The 19,338-nt window shown below is 38.9% G+C and overlaps 1 protein-coding gene across 2 annotated transcripts in view; it reads left to right on the forward strand.

Annotated features, from left to right (window-relative positions):
- The window catches only part of LOC128691314 (DNA-dependent protein kinase catalytic subunit), a 1,096,584-nt gene that overhangs the window by 133,962 nt on the left and 943,284 nt on the right, over positions 1–19,338 (forward strand). For both annotated transcript variants that reach the window (XM_070091676.1, XM_070091677.1), the window contains exon 7: positions 10,725–10,900. In XM_070091676.1, coding sequence (XP_069947777.1) covers positions 10,725–10,900 — 176 coding nt within the window. The remainder of the gene's footprint in view (positions 1–10,724; positions 10,901–19,338) is intronic.

Genomic DNA, 19,338 nt, shown 5'->3' on the forward strand with positions numbered 1-19,338 from the left:
TGCTGAAGTTCAGGTTGTTGTGGAGGTATTGGCCTAGGAATTTGCCCTCATTATGCCTGGCAATTAGAGTGTTGTCAATCTTAATGTTAATTTACGCATCTCCTCATCTGCTACCAAACATAATGTAGTAGATTTTGTCAGCGTTAAGCGTAAGTTTATTGGCTGTCATCCAAGTCGATATTTTGATCAGCTCCTCATTAACAATGGTGTTGAGGGTGGCAAGATTATGGTGAGAGATGACATAAGTCGTGTCGTCAGCAAAGAGAATGGGGTTCAGGTGTCGAGATACGTTTGGAAGATCATTGATGTATATGAAGAAGAGTAGGGGACCAAGGACACTTCCCTGCGGAACTCCAGTATCAAGTGGCTGTGTTGTTGATGCTGTGTCTTTAATGGTGACATACTGATATGTATTAGTAAGGTAAGATTTGAAATATGCAAGCGCATGGCCTCTTATACCATAATGGTCAAGTTTGTGGAGTAGGATGCCGTAGTCTACTGTGTCAAAAGCTTTTCTTAGGTCAATAAAAATTCCTAGTGGATATTCCTTATTTTCCAATGCTGTGTAAAGCAGATCTAGCATTTTTATGATTGCATCGTTAGTGCTTTTATTTTTCCTGAATCCAAATTGGCAGGGGTTGAGTATGTTTTGTGACGTTATAAATGAATATAGTCTCCTGTGCACGAGTTTCTCAAAGATTTTGGATAGCAATGGTAAGTTTGATATTGGCCTATAGTTGTTTAAATCTGTAGGGTCACCACCTTTATGTATTGGTGTAACCCTTGCCGTCTTGAGTAGTTTCGGGAAGGTGCTAGTTTCTATTGACTTGTTAAAAAGTAATGAGATAGTATGCGAGAGGACATGGGCCACTCTCTTGTACAATAATTGTGGGACATGAGACAGATTCCCTGAGTTATTTTTAAGTGACTTTATATTCCCGGTGACTTCCGTGGGCTCAGTTGGAGCAAGATAGAAGGAATTTGGGAAATTCCCATCTAGGTAGTCCCCGGCATGGGCATTGGTACGTGGGATTTTATTGGCAAGATTAGAACCTATGGTTGAGAAGAAGTCGTTTATCTTGTTAGCTGTGTCGGTGGGTTGCAGTGGTGTTACATTAGGTTTAGTTAGGACAATATTCTTGTTTTTTTTTCAGTTTGTGGGTCCCTAGAACCTGAGAGAGTGTTTTCCAGGTCTTTTTTATATCTTCTCTTGTGTCAGTGAATCTACTGGAGTAGTATAGTTGTTTGGCTTTCTTTATTACTTTGGTGAGGACTGATGAATAGTGTTTAAGAATATCTTTGTGTATTAAGCCCTGTCTATATTGCTTTTCATATTGGTGTTTCTTATCAATGGATTTCAGAATGGTGCTGGTTAGCCATGGGCAACCAAGCCGTTTGTTTGTGATCTGTTTCGTTTTTATTGGACAATGTTTGTTGTATAGTCTAAGTAGTTTGTTAAGAAAAATGTCTGTCCAGTCATCAATACCATTGGCCTTGGAGAATTCTGTAGGCCAGTCAACAGTCTCTAGGTCAGCTGTGAACTTCCTTATTGAGGCCTCATCATGGAGTCTAAATGTGACTTTGTTGTATTCAAGTGGTGGTTTACTAATGTTTGTCAAGAGGAAGGTAGGGTAGTGGTCTGTAGTGCTATCTGTGATTATCCCTGATTTAAGGGGGGCTAGTATATTGGTCCATATGTGGTCTATTATGGTTGCACTTGTTTCAGTGAGCCTGGTTGGTTTAGTTATTGTTGGTATGAGAAGTGTGTTGTTCATATTGTTGATGAAATCAGTTACAGGCTGATCATCTAGTAGGCCAAGGTTGATGTTGAAGTCTCCAGCTAAGAGAAGGTGGTGCTTATTCATTTGTCTGTTTGTAATTAGTGCCTTTAATTTCTCACTGAAGTTCGGGATGTTTGTGTGGGGTATCCGGTAAATGGCACCGATTGTTATAGGCGTCTTAAGGTTTTTTACAGTAAAATTAGCAAAAATGTATTCTCCATATTCATTACTAAAGCAATTGGTGCTAATACAAGATAATTGGTTAGAGTAATAGATTGCAATACCACCCCCAACTTGGTATGGTCTGCAGTTGTGGATTGCTGTGTGTCCTGGTAGAGGGTAGATATCTATTGTGTCCTGTTTTAGCCAGGTCTCAGTAAGAATAATGCAGGAGAAGGGTGTCTTTAGTGATTCAAGGAGTGCTAGGAGGTCATCATAGTGTTTGCTTAATTAACCCTTTCAGGGTCCAAGGCCCAAATCTGGAGTCACGCACCAGTGTCCAAGAATTTTCAAAAAAAAAATTTATTTTTTCTTATGAAATCGTAGAGAATGTTTTTGTGAAGGTAATAAAACAAAAAGTACGAAATTTGGTGGAAAATTGACGAAATTATGCTCTTGCGAATTTTGATGTGTCAGCGATATTTACGAATCGGCGATTTTGCCGACTTTGACTCCCATTTTAGGCCAATTACATTATTCCAATCAACCAAATTCTTAGCTATTTCACTAGTATTACTTCTATTCTATCGATTGAGCACAAGAAATCGCCAAGTCAAATGTTTCAACTACAAAATAAAGTGATCGGAAATTGTTAATTTGGCCAATTTAACACGAAGTTCAAAATATTCCAATTTCAAAATAGGGTCCAGAATGAACAATGTAGGCATTCCTGGCACTAAACTAACAATTCCTCTGTTCATTAGTTATATTTTGAGGCTTTACAAATAAATTCCATTTTGATTTTTTATTCACATAATGAATTTTTATTTACACCAAAAAATAGAAGATTTACTGTTATGCAATACTGTAATAATTGTATAAATATCATCACCATATTTGTGAATGTATATTAGACCCACCAGCTGACGTGTATTAGACGTGTGAGGTCGTTTGTTTACTCTTGAATATCGGCAAAAATTTAACATTTCTCCTACTTTGAGCTCAGTTTCAAGCCATTTCCAGTGCTAAAACCAATCAAAATCATCTCTATTTCTGTAATATGTCTTCCATTCTATCAAATGAGACCAAGAAATCGCAAATACGACTATAAAAAACATACGAAAAAACACTGCAAAGTTGCTGTTTTAATCGAAAAATCATGATTTCATTATTTTTCTCTCATTATACACAGTGTGCTGCAGGATCTGTTTTATGTGGTGCACACATACCACATAGATGTATTCTCTCATATCTAGGCCCAAATGTACCACTCACAGTTTATCAGAGTGAGCTGAGCTCATGGCATAGATCTACGGTTTGGACCCTGAACGTAAAGCCGTAGATCTATGGGACGGACCCTGAAAGGGTTAAGGACCTGATGTTGTAGTTAAGTACTGATAGAGTTTTATCATTGTTTAGGATAGTGCTGGCTTGTGATGCTGTGTAGTAAAGGCAGTTACTTTCCAATAGGTTTTGATTGTGTGTCAGATTATGTAGGTTTAGATCAGGGTCAACGTGATCAATCATCTTCTAGGTTTAAATTATGGTTATTTATATTCTGAGTTGTGGTTACAGGCCCCTCTTATATTACTCTTGCTTTTCATTAGGAATTTTTATTCACAAAAAAATAAAAGATTTACTGTTATGCAGACTGCTGCATTATTGTAATGTATAAATAATGTCATGCCATTCTTGACTCCGTACTAGAATTTAGACTGGCAGGCGGACAGGTATTGGACAGTGACGTCATTTGTTTACTCTTGAGCTTCGCTAAAGAATAGAACATTTTCGCTTCTGTGAGTGCAATTTCAAGGTACTTTTCATCATGAAAGCAATCAAAATCATATCTATTTCTGTAATATATATTTCATTCTATCAAATGAGACCGAAAAAATGAGAATACAGTGGACCCTCGACCAACGTTGGCATCGTCTAACGTTAAATCCGACTAGAGATACATTTTAACGCAAAAATTTTGCCTCGACTAGCGCTAAAAAATCCGACCAACGCTATTCGTTCCGTTCGAGACGCGTCCACTTGTGGCCTGAGCGCGCCTCACTTGTCCCGTGGATGCCAGTGTTTACAAACCAGCCAGCCACCGTGGTCCCATCCAAACATACAATCGGAACATTTCATATTATCACAGCGTTTGTAGTGATTGCACCTGCAAAATAAGTCACCATGGACCCCAAGGAAGCTTCTAGTGCCAACCCTACAGCAAAATGGGTGAGAATTACTATGGATATGAAGAAAGAGATCGTTGCTAAGTAGGAAAGTGGAGTGCGTGTCTCCGAGCTGGCCAGGTTGTACACAAAACCCCAATCAACCATCGCTACTATTGTGGCCAAGGAAACGGCAGTCAAGGAAGCTGTTCTTGCCAAAGGTGCAACTATGTTTTTGAAACTGAGATCGCAAGTGATAGAAGATATTGAGAGACTGTTATTGGTGTGGATAAACGAAAAACAGATAGCAGTAGATAGCATCTCTCAAGTGATCATATGTGAAAAGGCTAGGAAGTTGCATGATGATTTAATTAAAAAATGCCAGCAGCTAGTGGTGATGTGAGTGAATTTAAGGCCAGCAAAGGTTGGTTTGAGAGATTTAACCCCTTGACTGTCGAGGTCGTATATATACGTCATAGGAGATACAGTGTTTAACGTATCTATATGCATAAATTCTAGCGGCTTCAAATCAAGCAGGAGAAAGCTGGTAGGCCCACATGTGAGAGAATGGGTCTCCATGGTCAGTGTGCACCATATAAAAAAAATCGGAGAGCCAGTGGTGCATTGTGGGAATGCCATTCCAGTCGTCCTTTTTCAGCATGTCTAGCGATAAGAAATATGTGACTCCCCAGCAAATCTGGGACTCTTCTCTTCCCAAGTGATGCTCTAACACAGATAGAAATGTCAGTGAAGATCAATTTCGTGATTTCGAGGAGTTTGAGACCAAAAGCAATGGAGGAGGAGGAGGAGGAAGGAGGGAGGAGGAGGAAGGAGGACGAGGGAGGAGGAAGGAGGGAGGAGGAGGAGGAAGGAGCGAGGAGGAGGAAGGAAGGAGGGAGGAGGAAGAAGGAAGGAAGAGGAAGGAGGAAGGAAGGAGGGAGGAGGAGGAGGAAGGAGGGAGGAGGAGGAAGGAGGGAGAAGGAGGAGGAGGAGGAAGAAGAGGAGAAAGAAGAAGAAGAAGAAGAGGAAGAGGAGGAAGAAGAGGAATAATAATAATAATAATAATAATAATATGTAATAATATGTTGCCTTGAAGCATGACAAACATTTCACACCATGACAGTGACAAGATAAGGGGAGATAACATCTGATAAGAGCTGACCTTTGATGAGCGTAAAAATGAAGGTGGAGCTGATAAGGAAAGATTAGATGACAATCCCCCTCCCTTTGTATTTGCTGGTACACAAATATTTGTCTGTCTGTCTATTTGTCTGTCTGCCAAGCTCCCTGTCTATCCGTCTAGCTCTCTGTCTCAGAGAGAGCCACAAGACTGTGTCATCATCACGTTTACTCACATCTTCAAGCAGAGTATAGCACTTTGTCTGGATTTTTTGGATTATCCTAGGTAATTTACACTATGTATACTTGTATTTATGTGTACCTGTGAGACAGAGATAGACAGACAGAGAGAAAGAGAGACAGATTGAAAGAGATAGAATGAGGGAGAAAAATAATTGGATAGAATGAAGGGGAAGCAGCATCCGACCCCCATTGTTTTGACAGGCGGTAGGGGGAGTGAGTAATGAGACAATATGTCATTTTGACAGCTGCAGACTCCTGACTCAAAACAATTATAAGCCACACACTCGCACCCAAGACAAGCTTGCTGAATGGAGATAATAGCAGTTATATGAAAGTATCTAGTGACTATATATGTGTATATATATTATAGAAGCAAGAAGGGAAGGCAGGAATGAAGGAAAGATGAGATGAAAGGAAGGAAAAAAGTAAGGAAGGACAGATGAAGGAATGTAGGAAGAGAGGTAGGAAAGGAATGCAGGAAAGGAATGAAGGAAATTAGGAAGGAAGGAATGATGACATACGACCATTTACCTAGGGTAACTACATAACACAATGCCTGCTAATACTTTGCAGAAAACTGCTCAGACGAGGTGTTTTGTCTTTGCACATAAAAAAAAAAGTCCACAAAAATGCACACACACTGGTGTTATGTGTGAGAGTGTAAAACACCACTGTGTATGACACCATGTTTCACAGAGTTCCACAAGCTGCAGAACTTCTAGGAATATGTTCGGTGACTGTACATTGGTATATATATTATAGAACAATAGTAATAAAAATTTTTTTGTATTGTTTGTTTTGTAAACAAGTTTTGTAAACAATATATTGATAATTATGTTTGTGTGCTTATTGTGTTGTATACAACGAGTGTATATATGTACATTGCACCTTACTTTGGTCTCATAGGCCACATAAGTTATGTGAAAAAATAAAATAGTGAAAGAAACAACAAACCTTCAAATACAAGTAAACTAAAGTTTACCGGGTGAACGGCAGTCGCCGCTGTTGCCATACGCGGCTCATTTTCTGCAAACTTCACAGCTCTATATCTTGGTAAGTACTGATGGCAAAAAAAATTTTTTTGGACTAAAACACTCAGAAAAATAATCTTAACATTTTCATAAGAAAAAAATAATTGTTTTTTTTTTTAATATTTTACTACGTAGAATGACAGTTTCAGAAAGGGGCCTGCGACAGTCAAAGGGTTAAGTGAGGAGAGGCTGTATTGTTACATGTTTTGTACTACCTCACTATTATAAATCTAATTAATCAATTCAGTTACCTAACTTTAATATCAGTATGCAATAATGTATGTTAAAATGTACTGCTTCATAACCTGTGCCAATATAGAGTAAGAATTAGGGTTAGTCTGCCCGAAATGCTTAGGCATGCTAGGGGCCTTCTTTGTAATTAATATTTTATAACAGTTATGCCACACCTTGTAAGCTTTGCAAGGTAATAAGCATTTCATTTTCTAATGTTTTATCATTAAATACCTTGACATTTACTATTTTATGTTGTATACAGTGGACCCCCAGTTATCGTAATTAATCCATTCCAGAGAGAGTGACTAAACCCGAATCTGATGATTTCCGAATTCATTTTCCCCATAAGAAATAATGTAAATCTAATTAATCCATTCCAGACACCCAAAAGTATTAAAAATAAATAATTTTTATACATGAGATATACATTTACTTACACAGAAAACAGTGAGACATGCAGAATAAAACAATAAAATGACACTTACCTTTATTGAAGACTTATTGATGAGTGATGAGACGGGAGAGGATGAAGGTGTACTGTTGTTTGGAAGGGGACTCCCCCTCCATAATGACTTAAGGTACCAAGTCCTTTTCTGGGATTACTTCCCTTCTTTGCTTTTTAATGCCACTAGGACCAGCTTGAGAGTCACTGGGCCCCTTTTGCTCAAAAAAGTGTTCTAGAGAGGTCTGTATCTGGCATTTCTTTAAAATTTTCCTAAAATGGGACCGACATTGTCATTGTACATGTTGCCAACACGGCCCGCAATAGCTTTGTCAGGGTGATGTTCATCCATAAATGTTTGTACCTCACTCCACTTTGCACAAATGTACTTAATCTTTGAAGAAGGCACCTTCCTCCTCTGAAGCAATTTCCTGAGCTGTGGTCTGTTGCTGTTGAAGATGAAGGCCTTGCAGCTCTTCAGTGGTTAGCTCTTCATTGTGGTCCTCCATGAACTCTTCCACATCTTCGCCACTCACATCCAACCCCATGGAATTCCCCAATGCCACAGTACTTTCCACAGCTGCCATAGGCTCATCAGGGTCAGCCCCAAACCCTTTAAAATTCCTCTCTTGGACACATTCTGGCCACAATTTTCTCCAAGCAGAGTTCAAAGTCCTTCAAGTCACTCCCTCCCAAGCCTTACGTATAAGGTTTATGCAATCCAGGATACTGAAGTGATCTTTCTAGAACTCTCTTAGGGTCAAGTGAGTGTCTGAGGTCACATCAAAGCACCTTTGAAACATTTCATTGGTGTACAGTTTTTTGAAGTTTGAAATGACCTGCTGGTCCATGGGCTGGATGAGAGGAGTGGTATTAGGGGGCAAGAACTTCACTGTGATGAAACGAAACTCCTTCACCATTCTCTCTTCCTAGTCTGGAGGATGAGCAAGAGCATTGTCCATTACCAGGAGGCACTCGAGTTCCAATTTATTTTCCAGGAGGTATTTCTTCACACTGGGGTCAAACACTTCATTGAACCAGTTGAGGAAAATGTCCCTCGTAACCCATGCCTTACTGTTAGCCTTCCACATCACACACAGTTTACTCTTGGCGACACTGTTTTTCTTGAACACTCTTGGATTTTCACAGTGATACACCAGTAAAGGCTTCACTTTGAAATCCCCACTAGCATTACTACAGAACATGAGAGTTAGCCTGTTTTTCATAGGCTAGTGTCCTGGGAGTGCCTTTTCCTCTTGCATGATGTAGGTCCTCTTTGGCATTTTCTTCTGAAAGAGGCCTGTTTCGTCACATTGAACACTTGTTGGGGTTTGAATTGTTCAGCCTCTATGTATCCCTTGAATTCCTGAACATATTTTTCAGTCGCGTATTTGTCAGAACTTGCAGCCTTGCCATGCCTTACCACACTGTGTATGACACTACGCTTCTTAAATCTCTCAAACTAGCCTTTGCTGGCCTTAAATTCACTAACATCAGCAATAGTTCAAGGCATTTTCTTTACGATATCCGCATGCAACTGCCTTGCCTGTTCACAAATTATCGGCTGCATAACACTATCTCCTGATAATTGTTTCTTATTGATCCACACCAACAACAAAGTCTCCCCATCTTCCAGTATTTGCGATCTCTGTTTAGTGAGCATATTTACACCTTTCGCAACAACAGCTTCCTTCATTTCCTTTTTCTTGGCCACGATAGAAGCGATGGTTGTATGGGGTTTGTTATACAACCTGGCAAGCTCTGCCACACGTACTCCACTTTCATATTTTGCAATGATGTCTTTCTTGAATTCTGTAGTGTTTCTCACCTTCTTTACTAAAGGGCTGACATTAGAAGCTTTCTCTGGGTCCCTGGTGGCTTATTTAGCAGTTACAAGCACTAAAAAGAATGGAATAATATGAAATGTATAGTTTGAACGTGTGGGATGTCCTCACTGGCTGATAAACTGGCACACTGGCTCTAAATGGTGTGTCGGGCTGCTTGGGCTGTGCAGACATGTTTGGGACGAATGACTCTTACCGAGCTCAATGACGATCACCGAGCCAATATTTTGACGAAAAAAACGTTACTATTTCTGAATACAGTGGACCCCCGCATAACGATTACCTCCGAATGCGACCAATTATGTAAGTGTATTTATGTAAGTGCATTTGTACATGTATGTTTGGGGGTCTGAAATGGACTAATCTACTTCACAATATTTCTTATGGGAACAAATTCGGTCAGTACTGGCACCTGAACATACTTCTGGAGTGAAAAAATATCGTTAACCGGGGGTCCACTGTATTCCGAAATCTAACGACTACAAAATCTGGGGGTCCATTGTATATTTTTTATAATAGTTTTCCTTGATGTCTAAGATCACACACAAGGATGCCATTTTTCTTAATCAGTTTAGTTAACCCTTCGAGGGTCCAGACCCTCGATCTGAAACTTGTCCACAAGTTCCAAGAATTTTCATTTTTTTTTCTTATGAAGAAATTAGGAAATTTGATGGACATTTGATGAGATTATGCTATCACAAATTTTGCTGCATGAGTAATATTTATGCATTGGTGATTTTGCCCACTTTTACTCCTATTTTAGGCCAATTACATTGTTCTAGTTGACCAAATTCTTAGCTATTTTGCTAGTATGCCTGCTATGTTATTGACTGAGCACAAGAAACCACTCAATCAACTGTTTCAGGTACCCAGTAAAATGATCAGAAATTGATAATTTAGCTAATTTCACATTAATTTCAAAATATTCCATTTTCAAAATTGGGTCCAGAATAAATAATGTAGGCATTCCTGGCACTAAATAACATTTCCTCAATTTATTAGTTATGTTTCCAGACTTTATAAATGAATTCCATTTTGATTTTTATTCACACTGAAAAATAGATTTACTGTTATGCAATATTGTGATAATTGTGTAAATAATACCGATGTATTTGTGAATGCACATTAGACCCACCAGTTGACGTGTATTAAACCTGTGATGTAATTTGTTGACTCTTGAACATCGGCAAAAAATCAAACATTTCCACTACTTTGAGCTCAACTTTATGCTATTTTCAGTCCTAAAACTTGTGAATATCATCTCTATTTCTGTAATATATCTTCTATTCCATCAGAGGAGACCAAGAAATTGTGAATACCATCATAAAATCCATACCAAAATACATCGCAAAGTTACTGTTTTGATCCAAAACACACAGTTACAGCTTTTTCTCATGCACTGTATGCTGCAGGATTTTTGTATATGGTGCATATAAATCACATAGGTCCATTCTTTCTTATACTCTCCCAAATTTACTGCTCATACCTTGTCTGAGTGAGTTGACTCATCATGTAGTACTATGGCACAGACCCTGTCTGTAAACTCCTAGAGCAATGGCATGGACCCTGAAAGGGTTAATTAAATATCATGTGCAGTATAAAATTTGCTTTATATTTTCAAGCAATTTACTGATGCAAGTGTAATTTTCACACTTGGATTTTATCTAGAGTATTTTATTAACAGGTTCCATAATAAACTTTTTCAACAGTATTTTCTACAAGAATATAATCAGTTGCTGGAGAAGAGCGACAGTACATCCCAGGTTAGCCTTGCAGTGAAGGGTTACTCATTACTGTCAGGAGCATGTCGCTTTCTCCTCTCCCCACTTGAAGTACACACGATGTTTAACAGAGTCCTTACTGCTAGCCAGCATGCCTTTTACCAGTAAGTATTTCACTGTTTTCTCTTTACATGAATGATGCATTTACTGTCTTAATCGTTTTCTCGTAGTCCATTCAGGCAGCTCTCAGCTACTTAAGTTAGTATTGTCATCATAATGCCTACTTTCAGCTTGGTAAGCTAGGAAGTCACATTCACATCTAACCCAGGAAATTGTAGATAAAGGTCAGTGTGTCAGTTCCTCATGGACCATTATCATTTAGTCTAGTTTAATCCCCAATTTTTGAGTTTGCTATGAATTGTTTCATCCACAGTACTGTACCTTAGTCCATGAGTAAGCCACTGTGTGTCAGGCTGGAGAATAGCAGTGTATAAAATTTCGTTATTTAACAGTGCCATGTGATGCAGAATTTAGTTCTTGGATCCCTTCATCTCTGGTTTTGATAAAGAAACCTGTAACCAGGTTTGAGGGTTCTATCATTGCAGCCAACCAGGCTGTTGCTGCCAGCAGGCTGCCTGTTTACATAGCTATTCCAGCCTTGCTTATCTGACACTTGTAAGAATAGGTGTGGTTTGTGCTTAAAAAATAATAACCTTTTCTTTGGTTATTACTACTTTGAGCAAGCGTGTGTGAGCGTCTTAGGAGTGAGTGGAGACAGACGGTTTGTATCACTTGACGTGCTGTTGGCGTGTGAGCAAGGTATCATTTATGAAGGGATTCAGGGAAACCAACAGGCTGGAGTCGAGTCCTGAAGGTGTAAAATACAGTGCCTGCACTCTGAACGATAAGTTGTAGTTTTATAACTGTAGTGTAGGCACAGCTCTGGCAAAACAGTGATGGGATGAATGATGATGAAAGTATTTTTTCTTTTTCGGATCACCCTGCCTCTGTTTGGAAACGGCTGAAATGCTAATAAATAATTCTTCATGTCTGTAATATTTTCTACATCTGGTGTTAGAGGCTTGCTTCTTGAAAATGTTTCAGTTGTACTGTCTTGCATCAGCATGAGAACCTCATGATGTATTCGGATTTATTTTTTAATCTTCATGCTTCTTGTCAGTATTCTTGGTACCAAGCATACAAAAAACTGTGTTCATTTCTTAATGATAGTAAGATCTGTCAGAAATCTACCAATTTTGAACTTAAAATATTAATAGTAGTAGATTGGTAGACAGCAACTGCCAAGGGAGGTACAGTACTACCATCCTGCCAAGTGAGTGTGAAACAGAAACCTGTAATTGTTTTACATGATGGTGCAATTGCTGGTGTCTTTTTTTCTGTCTTATAAACATGCAAGATTTCGGATACATCTTGCTACTTCTACTTACATTTAGGTCACACTACATGTGCATGTACAAGCATGTATAAACACACATCCCTCTGGGTTTTCACCTATTTTCTTACTAGTTCTTGTTCTTCGTTATTTCCCTTATTCTCCATGGGGAAGTGGAAAAGAATCTTTCCTCTGTAAGCCATGCATGTCGTAAGAGGAGACTAAAATGCCGGGAGCAGCGGGCTAGTAACCCTTTCTCTTGTATAAAGTAGACCATCATTTAGCACGAGCTTATTTGGCACGATTTGAGTATTGTATGATTAAAGAATTGCGGCACAATTTTATGTAACACATCGTATAATCAATTTAACACAGTTCAGTTTGTGGGAAGGAAAAATAAAATTCTCTTTTGCTCAAGCGGCCGCCTTGTTGTGGAGCCCTCCCACCATCCCCTGCCACTCCCCGACAACACCCCACCATCCCAGCGTTCGTAATTCATACGTGTCCAGTCCAGTCTTTCTCTGCTTCAAGGCAGCTGTGTTTGTGAATTGTGTTATGATATTTTAATTACTATATCTTGTATCTGCCAAGCAATTATGACACCCAGTAGCCATACCAGTGTTGCTGAAAGTGGCATGAAGAGGTATAAGCACTTAAGTCTTAGAATTAACAAAGAAACAAAGATATTAGACGAGAGCTAACCTGTAGCCGTAATGAAGTGTTACCTTGTACACAGAAAAAGAGGTAAACATGAGTTTGTGTGACTGAATGACTGACTTCCTAAATGACTGACATACTGAATAACTGACTTACTTAGTGACTTGACTGATTGACTGAATGACGTGACTGACTTAATGAGTGACTTTACTGACTTGACTGAATGACTTACTGAGTGATTTGATTGACAGTAAGTCAGTCAAGTCACTCAGTAAGTCAGTCAGGTCACTCAGTAAGTCAGTCAGGTCACTCAGTAAGTCAGTCAAGTCACTCAGTAAGTCAGTCATGTCACTCAGTAAGTCAAGTCATTCAGTAAGTCAGTCAGGTCATTCAGTAAGTCAGTCAGGTCACTCAGTAAGTCAGTCAAATCACTCAGTAAGTCAGTCAAGTCACTCAGTAAGTCAGTCATGTCACTCAGTAAGTCAGTCATGTCACTCAGTAAGTCAGTCATGTCACTCAGTAAGTCAGTCAAGTCATTCAGTAAGTCAGTCAAGTCATTCAGTAAGTCAAGTCATTCAGTAAGTCAGTCAAGTCATTCAGTAAGTCAGTCAGGTCATTCAGTAAGTCAGTCAAGCCACTCAGTAAGTGACCTGACTGACTTAATGAATGACTTGACTGACTTACTGAGTAACTTGACTGACTTACTGAGTAACTTGACTGACTTACTGAGTAACTTACGTAAAGCTTTTGATACAGTTAACCATGACTTGCTCCACGTAAAATTGTCACACTATGGTATAAGAGGGCACTCCCTCAACTACCTCAAGTCATACCTCAGCAACAGAAGCCAATATGTGTATGCAAATGGGGCAAACTCTTCTGCACAACCAATTACAGTTGGTGTCCCACAGGGAAGTGTCCTTGGCCCTCTTCTCTTTCTCCTATACATAAATGACCTACCAAATGCTTCGCAATTACTCAAACCCACACTATTTGCAGATGACACTACATACGTCTTCTCCCACCCGAGCCCAGTCACGCTAGCCAATACTGTAAATACCGAATTACAGAAAATATCTACCTGGATGAGGACTAACAAACTTACACTAAACATTGACAAAACCTACTTCATTCAGTTTGGTAACAGAGCTACAGATGTCCCTCTTAACATAATGATAAACGGATCACCTATCACAAAGCTAACAGAGGGAAAATTCTTAGGAATCCACCTTGATAATAGACTCAAATTTCATACACATATACAACAAATTTCTAAGAAAATTTCCAAGACTGTAGGCATACTATCGAAGATACGGTACTATGCTCCACAGTCAGCCCTCCTGGCCCTATATCACTCTCTTATTTACCCCTATCTCACCTATGGAATTTGTGCATGGGGCTCAACAATAAGTAACCATCTCAGACCACTAATTACCCAACAAAAGGCTGCAGTTAGAATAACAAATTCTCACTATAGGCAGCACACTCCACCAATATTCAATACACTAAACCTACTCACCATACAAAACATCCATACTTATTACTGCACCTATTACATACATAGAACACTTAACTCTGATATTAACCCTCCCCTCAAACATCTCCTTGCCAACCTCAACAGAACACATGACCATAACACAAGGCACAGATCACTCTTTGATGTTCCTCGTGTCCATCTCACACTATGCAAAAACTCAATACACATAAAAGGCCCTAAAATCTGGAATTCATTACCTGTAAATATAAAAGAAACACTACCTGTTTATAAATTCAAGTCTCTTCTCAAAGATCACTTACTCACCCAAAACCAAATAAATACTGAATAACTGAACCTTATAAATTGTATATCTTAAATGTTTCTCACAATTATATCACATAAATGTTAAACCTAAAACCCAATCTAACTTTATTATTTTTTAAATACACTACCTAACAGAATACTCCATTTTACTGAATGTACAACAATGCATACAACCATATGACCTGTCTTTGTAATACTCACTTGTGCTTTATAGTAATCTGTTTACATTAAAGTTTTATCACTGATTTCATCATTGCTTAGTTAATCTTAAGTTAATTTTAAGCCAGCCCGTAATGCTATGCATAGTATAAGTGGCTTTGGCATGCTGCTCTTATCTGTATTTTTTGTACCTCTGTATGTGTGCTCAAATTTTTAAATAAATAAATAAATAAATAAACTTGACTGGCTTACTGAATGACTTAGACACTCCAGTACAACCATCAACTTCAGTACCAGAACCTCTACCATCCACCTCAGCCCAGTAGGACCACAACATAACTCTCCACTCTCTTCACAATCATCCACAAACACCAGCACCCACAATTTAATTAAGGTAAGAAATACTATTATTTCTTTCATTTGTAGTCTTAAGCAGTAAAAATAACATAATACTTCACAACAAAGAACTACAACTACATGCTGACTTTTATTATTGTAAGATGTGGAGGCCTAAAAAACAGGTGTTTGGATTTTTGGGGCTCCAAGGAACGTAACCCTATTTTTCCCCCAAGTTCTTCAGTTCATCTAACACAATTTTACCTAACACAACATTTTCAGGAACGTAACTACCATGCTAAATGATGGTCTACTGTATATTATTAAATTTAAAAAGAGAAACTTTTCCTTTTGGGTCACCCTGTCTCGGTGGGATATGGCCGGTTTGTTGAAAGAAGAAGAAGAATTTTCAATATGCGTGGATGTAATGCAGATAAGAAAGAGATGATTGCCATTGTTATGACTGAAAAGAAGTTGGATGTCCTAGGTCTAAGTGAAACAAAGCTGAAGAGGGTAGGAGGGTTTCGGTGGGGAGATATAAATGGGATTAAGTCAGGAGTATCTGAGAGAGAGGTAAGGAAGGGGTAGCAGTAATGTTGAAGGATCAATTTCAGAAAGAAAAGGGGGAATATAAATGTATAAATTTGAGGATTATGTTTATTAACCCTTTGACTGTCGTGGCCATATATATACGTCTTACGAGGTACCGTGTTTGACGTATATATACTCATAAATTCTAGCAGCTTCAAATCAAGCAGGAGAAAGCTGGTAGGCCCACATGTGAGAGAATGGGTCTGTGTGGTCAGTGTGCACCATATAAAAAAATCCTGGAGCACGCAGTGCATAATGAGAAAAAAAAAATCTCCCACCATTTTTTTTTAATTAAAATGCTGATTTTGTGGTCTATTTTCGTATAGTATTTATGGTCTTATTCTCGTTTTCTTGGTCTCTTGATAGAATGGAAAACATATTATAGAAATAGAGGTGATTTTGATTGATTTTACTATAAAAAGTACCTGGAAATGGAGCTCAAAGTAGGGGAAATGTTTGATTTTTGCCAATGTTCAAAAGTAAACAAATGATGTTATTGTCCAATAAATGTCCAACTAGCCATTCTAATATGCAGTCACGAATGGGTTGATCTTATTTATACAATTATTGCAGTATTGCAGTAGTCTGCATAATAGTAAGTCTTCTATTTTTGTTTGTATAGAAAGCAGGAGTAATATCAGAGGGGCCTGGAGACATGAGTGATGAACAAAGAAAATGTTATTTTAGAGCCAGGAATGTCTGCGTTGTTCATTCTGGACCTTATTTTGAAATTGTCATATTTTTTAATTTTCGTGAAATTGGCCAAATTGCAAATTTCTGACCACATTATTGGGTAGTTGAAATTGGTAAATGGGCAGTTTCTTGTACTCAATCGATAGAAAAAATGGAGTTCTAAAGAAATAGCTTTGAGTTTTTTCAACTGGAACAACAGAATTAGCCGAAAATAGGGCTCAAAGTGGGCGAAATCGCCGATTTGTAAATGTCGCTGTGGTTGCTAACTTCGCGAGAGCATAATTCCGTCAGTTTCCCATCAAATTTCGTTTTTTTTGGTGTCATTACAATAAGGAAAAGATTCTCTATCGTTTCATAAGATTTTTTTTTTTTTTTTTTTTTTTAAATTTTGCGACACCAGGAGACACCTCAGGATTGGGGGTTGCGACAGTCAAGTGGTTAAAATAAGGGTTGGATGCGAAAGTGGGTCATTATATGTGTGTATGCACCTGGAGAAGAGAGGAATGTAGAGGAGAGATTCTGGAAGATGGTGAGTGAGTGTTTAGGAACCTTTGAACCAAGTGAGGAAGTGTGATAGGGGACCTAAATGCTAAAGTAGGAGAAACATTTAGAGAGGGTGTAGTAGGTAAGTTTGGGGTGCCAGGTGTAAATGATAATGGGGAATCTTTGGTTGAACTTTGTATAGAAAGGGGTTTGGTTATAGGTAATACATATTTTAAGAGAGAAAAAAAAAGGATAAATAAGGATACAAGATATAATATAGGTCATTATGACAGTAGTTTGTTGGACTATGTATTGGTAGAGAAGATTGATGGGTAGACTTCAGGATGTGCATGTTTATAGTGGGGCCACAGATATAACAGATCACTTTTTAGTTGTAGCTACAGTGAGAGTAAAAGGTAGATGTGATGCAAGGAGAATAGAGCCAACAAGTAAAAGAGAAGTGAAAGTTTGTAAACTAAAGGAGGAGGCAGTTAGGGTAAGATATAAACAGATATTTACAGGAAAGCAGGTGCAGGAGGGAAGAAGAGCAATTGGTTGAATGATTTATTTATTTATTTTTTTTTTTTTTTTTATTTGGACATGATATGTAATTGTACAAAGAAATATAGTGATTGGGTGTACATGCCAAAAGACCCTTGTATGCAGAGCATTATGGGCAGGCTTAAAATTAACTTAAGTTTAACTAAGCAATGATACATTCAGTGGTAAAAACTATTTTTTTATTTTTATTATCACACTGGCCGATTCCCACCAAGGCAGGGTGGCCCGAAAAAGAAAAACTTTCACCATCATTCACTCCATCACTGTCTTGCCAGAAGGGTGCTTTACACTACAGTTTTTAAACTGCAACATTAACACCCCTCCTTCAGAGTACAGGCACTGTACTTCCCATCTCCAGGACTCAAGTCCGGCCTGCCGGTTTCCTTGAATCCCTTCATAAATGTTACTTTGCTCACAGTCCAACAGCACGTCAAGTACTAAACACCATTTGTCTCCATTCACTCCTATCAAACATGCTTACACATGCCTGCTGGAAGTCCAAGCCTCTCACACACAAAACCTCCTTTACCCCCTCCCTCCAACCTTTCCTAGGCCGACCCCTACCCCGCCTTCCTTCCACTACAGACTGATACACGTCATGCATTTGCATGACGATCTCATTGAAACTGCCTGACACGAGTGCTGATGTTGGTGAATTTAAGGCTAGCAAAAGCTGGTTTGAAAAATTCGAAAAGCGAAGTGGCATACACTGTGTTGTAAGGCATGGTGAGGGGTGCCAGTACAGACAGACAAACAGCTGAAAAATTTGTGCGGGAATTCAAAGGTTATGTAGGGGCTGAAAATTTCCAACCACAACAAGTGTTTAATTGTGACGAAACAGGCCTCTTTTGGAAGAAAATGCCAAAGAGGACCTACATTATGCAGAAGGAAGAGGCACTCCCAGGACACAGGCCTATGAAAGACAGGCTAACTCTCTTGTTGTGTGGTAATGCTAGTGGGGATTTCAAAGTGATGTCTTTACTGGTGTATCACTGAAAATCTCAGAGTGTTCAAGAAAAATAATGTCAAGAGTAAATTGTGTGTGATGTGGAAGGCTAACAGTAAGGCATGGGTCACGAGGGAAATTTTCCTGGAATGGTTCAATGAAGTGTTTGGCCCGAGTGTGAAGAAATTCCTCCTGGATAATAAATTGCCACTCCAGTGCCTCCTGTTAATGGACAATGCTCCTGCTCATCCTCCAGACTTGGAAGACCAATTGTCTAAGGAATTCAATTTTGTACTATTGAAGTTCTTGCCTCCTAACACCACTCCTGTCATCCAGCCCATGGACCAGCAGATCATTGCATACTTAAAAAAACTGTACACCAAAGCAGCATTTCAAAGGTGCTTTGACATAACCTTGGACTCTGAATTGATCCTAAGAGAGTTCTGGAAGAATCACTTCAGTATCTTCCACTGCATAAGCCTTATAGATAAAGCTTGGCAGGGAGTGACTTCCAGGATGATGAACTCTGCTTGGAGAAAATTGTGGCCAGATTGTGTCGAAAAGAAGGATTTTGAAGGGTTTGAGGCTGACCCTGTCGACCCTACACTTGTGCAATCAATTGTGGCATTGGGGAATTCCATGGGGTTGGATGTGAGTGGTGAGGATGTGGGAGAGTTGGTGGAGGACCACAATGAAGAGCTAACCACTGATGAGCTTCATCTGCAACAGCAACACACCACAGCTCAGGAAGTTGCTTCAGAGGAGGAGGAAGAGTGATGGAAGAAGGTGCCTTCTCGAAGATTAACCCTTTGACTGTTTCAGGCCCCTTTCTGAAACTGTCATTCTTTGTCGCTCAATTTTTGAAGAAAAAAAAAATTATTTTTTCTTATGAAATGATAGAGAATCTTTTCCCAATGGTAATGACACCAAAAGTTCGAAATTTGGTCGAAAACTCATGGAATTATGCTCCCGCGAAGTTAGC

This window comes from Cherax quadricarinatus, chromosome 36, assembly GCF_038502225.1.
Source record: "Cherax quadricarinatus isolate ZL_2023a chromosome 36, ASM3850222v1, whole genome shotgun sequence".
Taxonomy (NCBI): Eukaryota; Metazoa; Arthropoda; class Malacostraca; order Decapoda; family Parastacidae; genus Cherax; species Cherax quadricarinatus.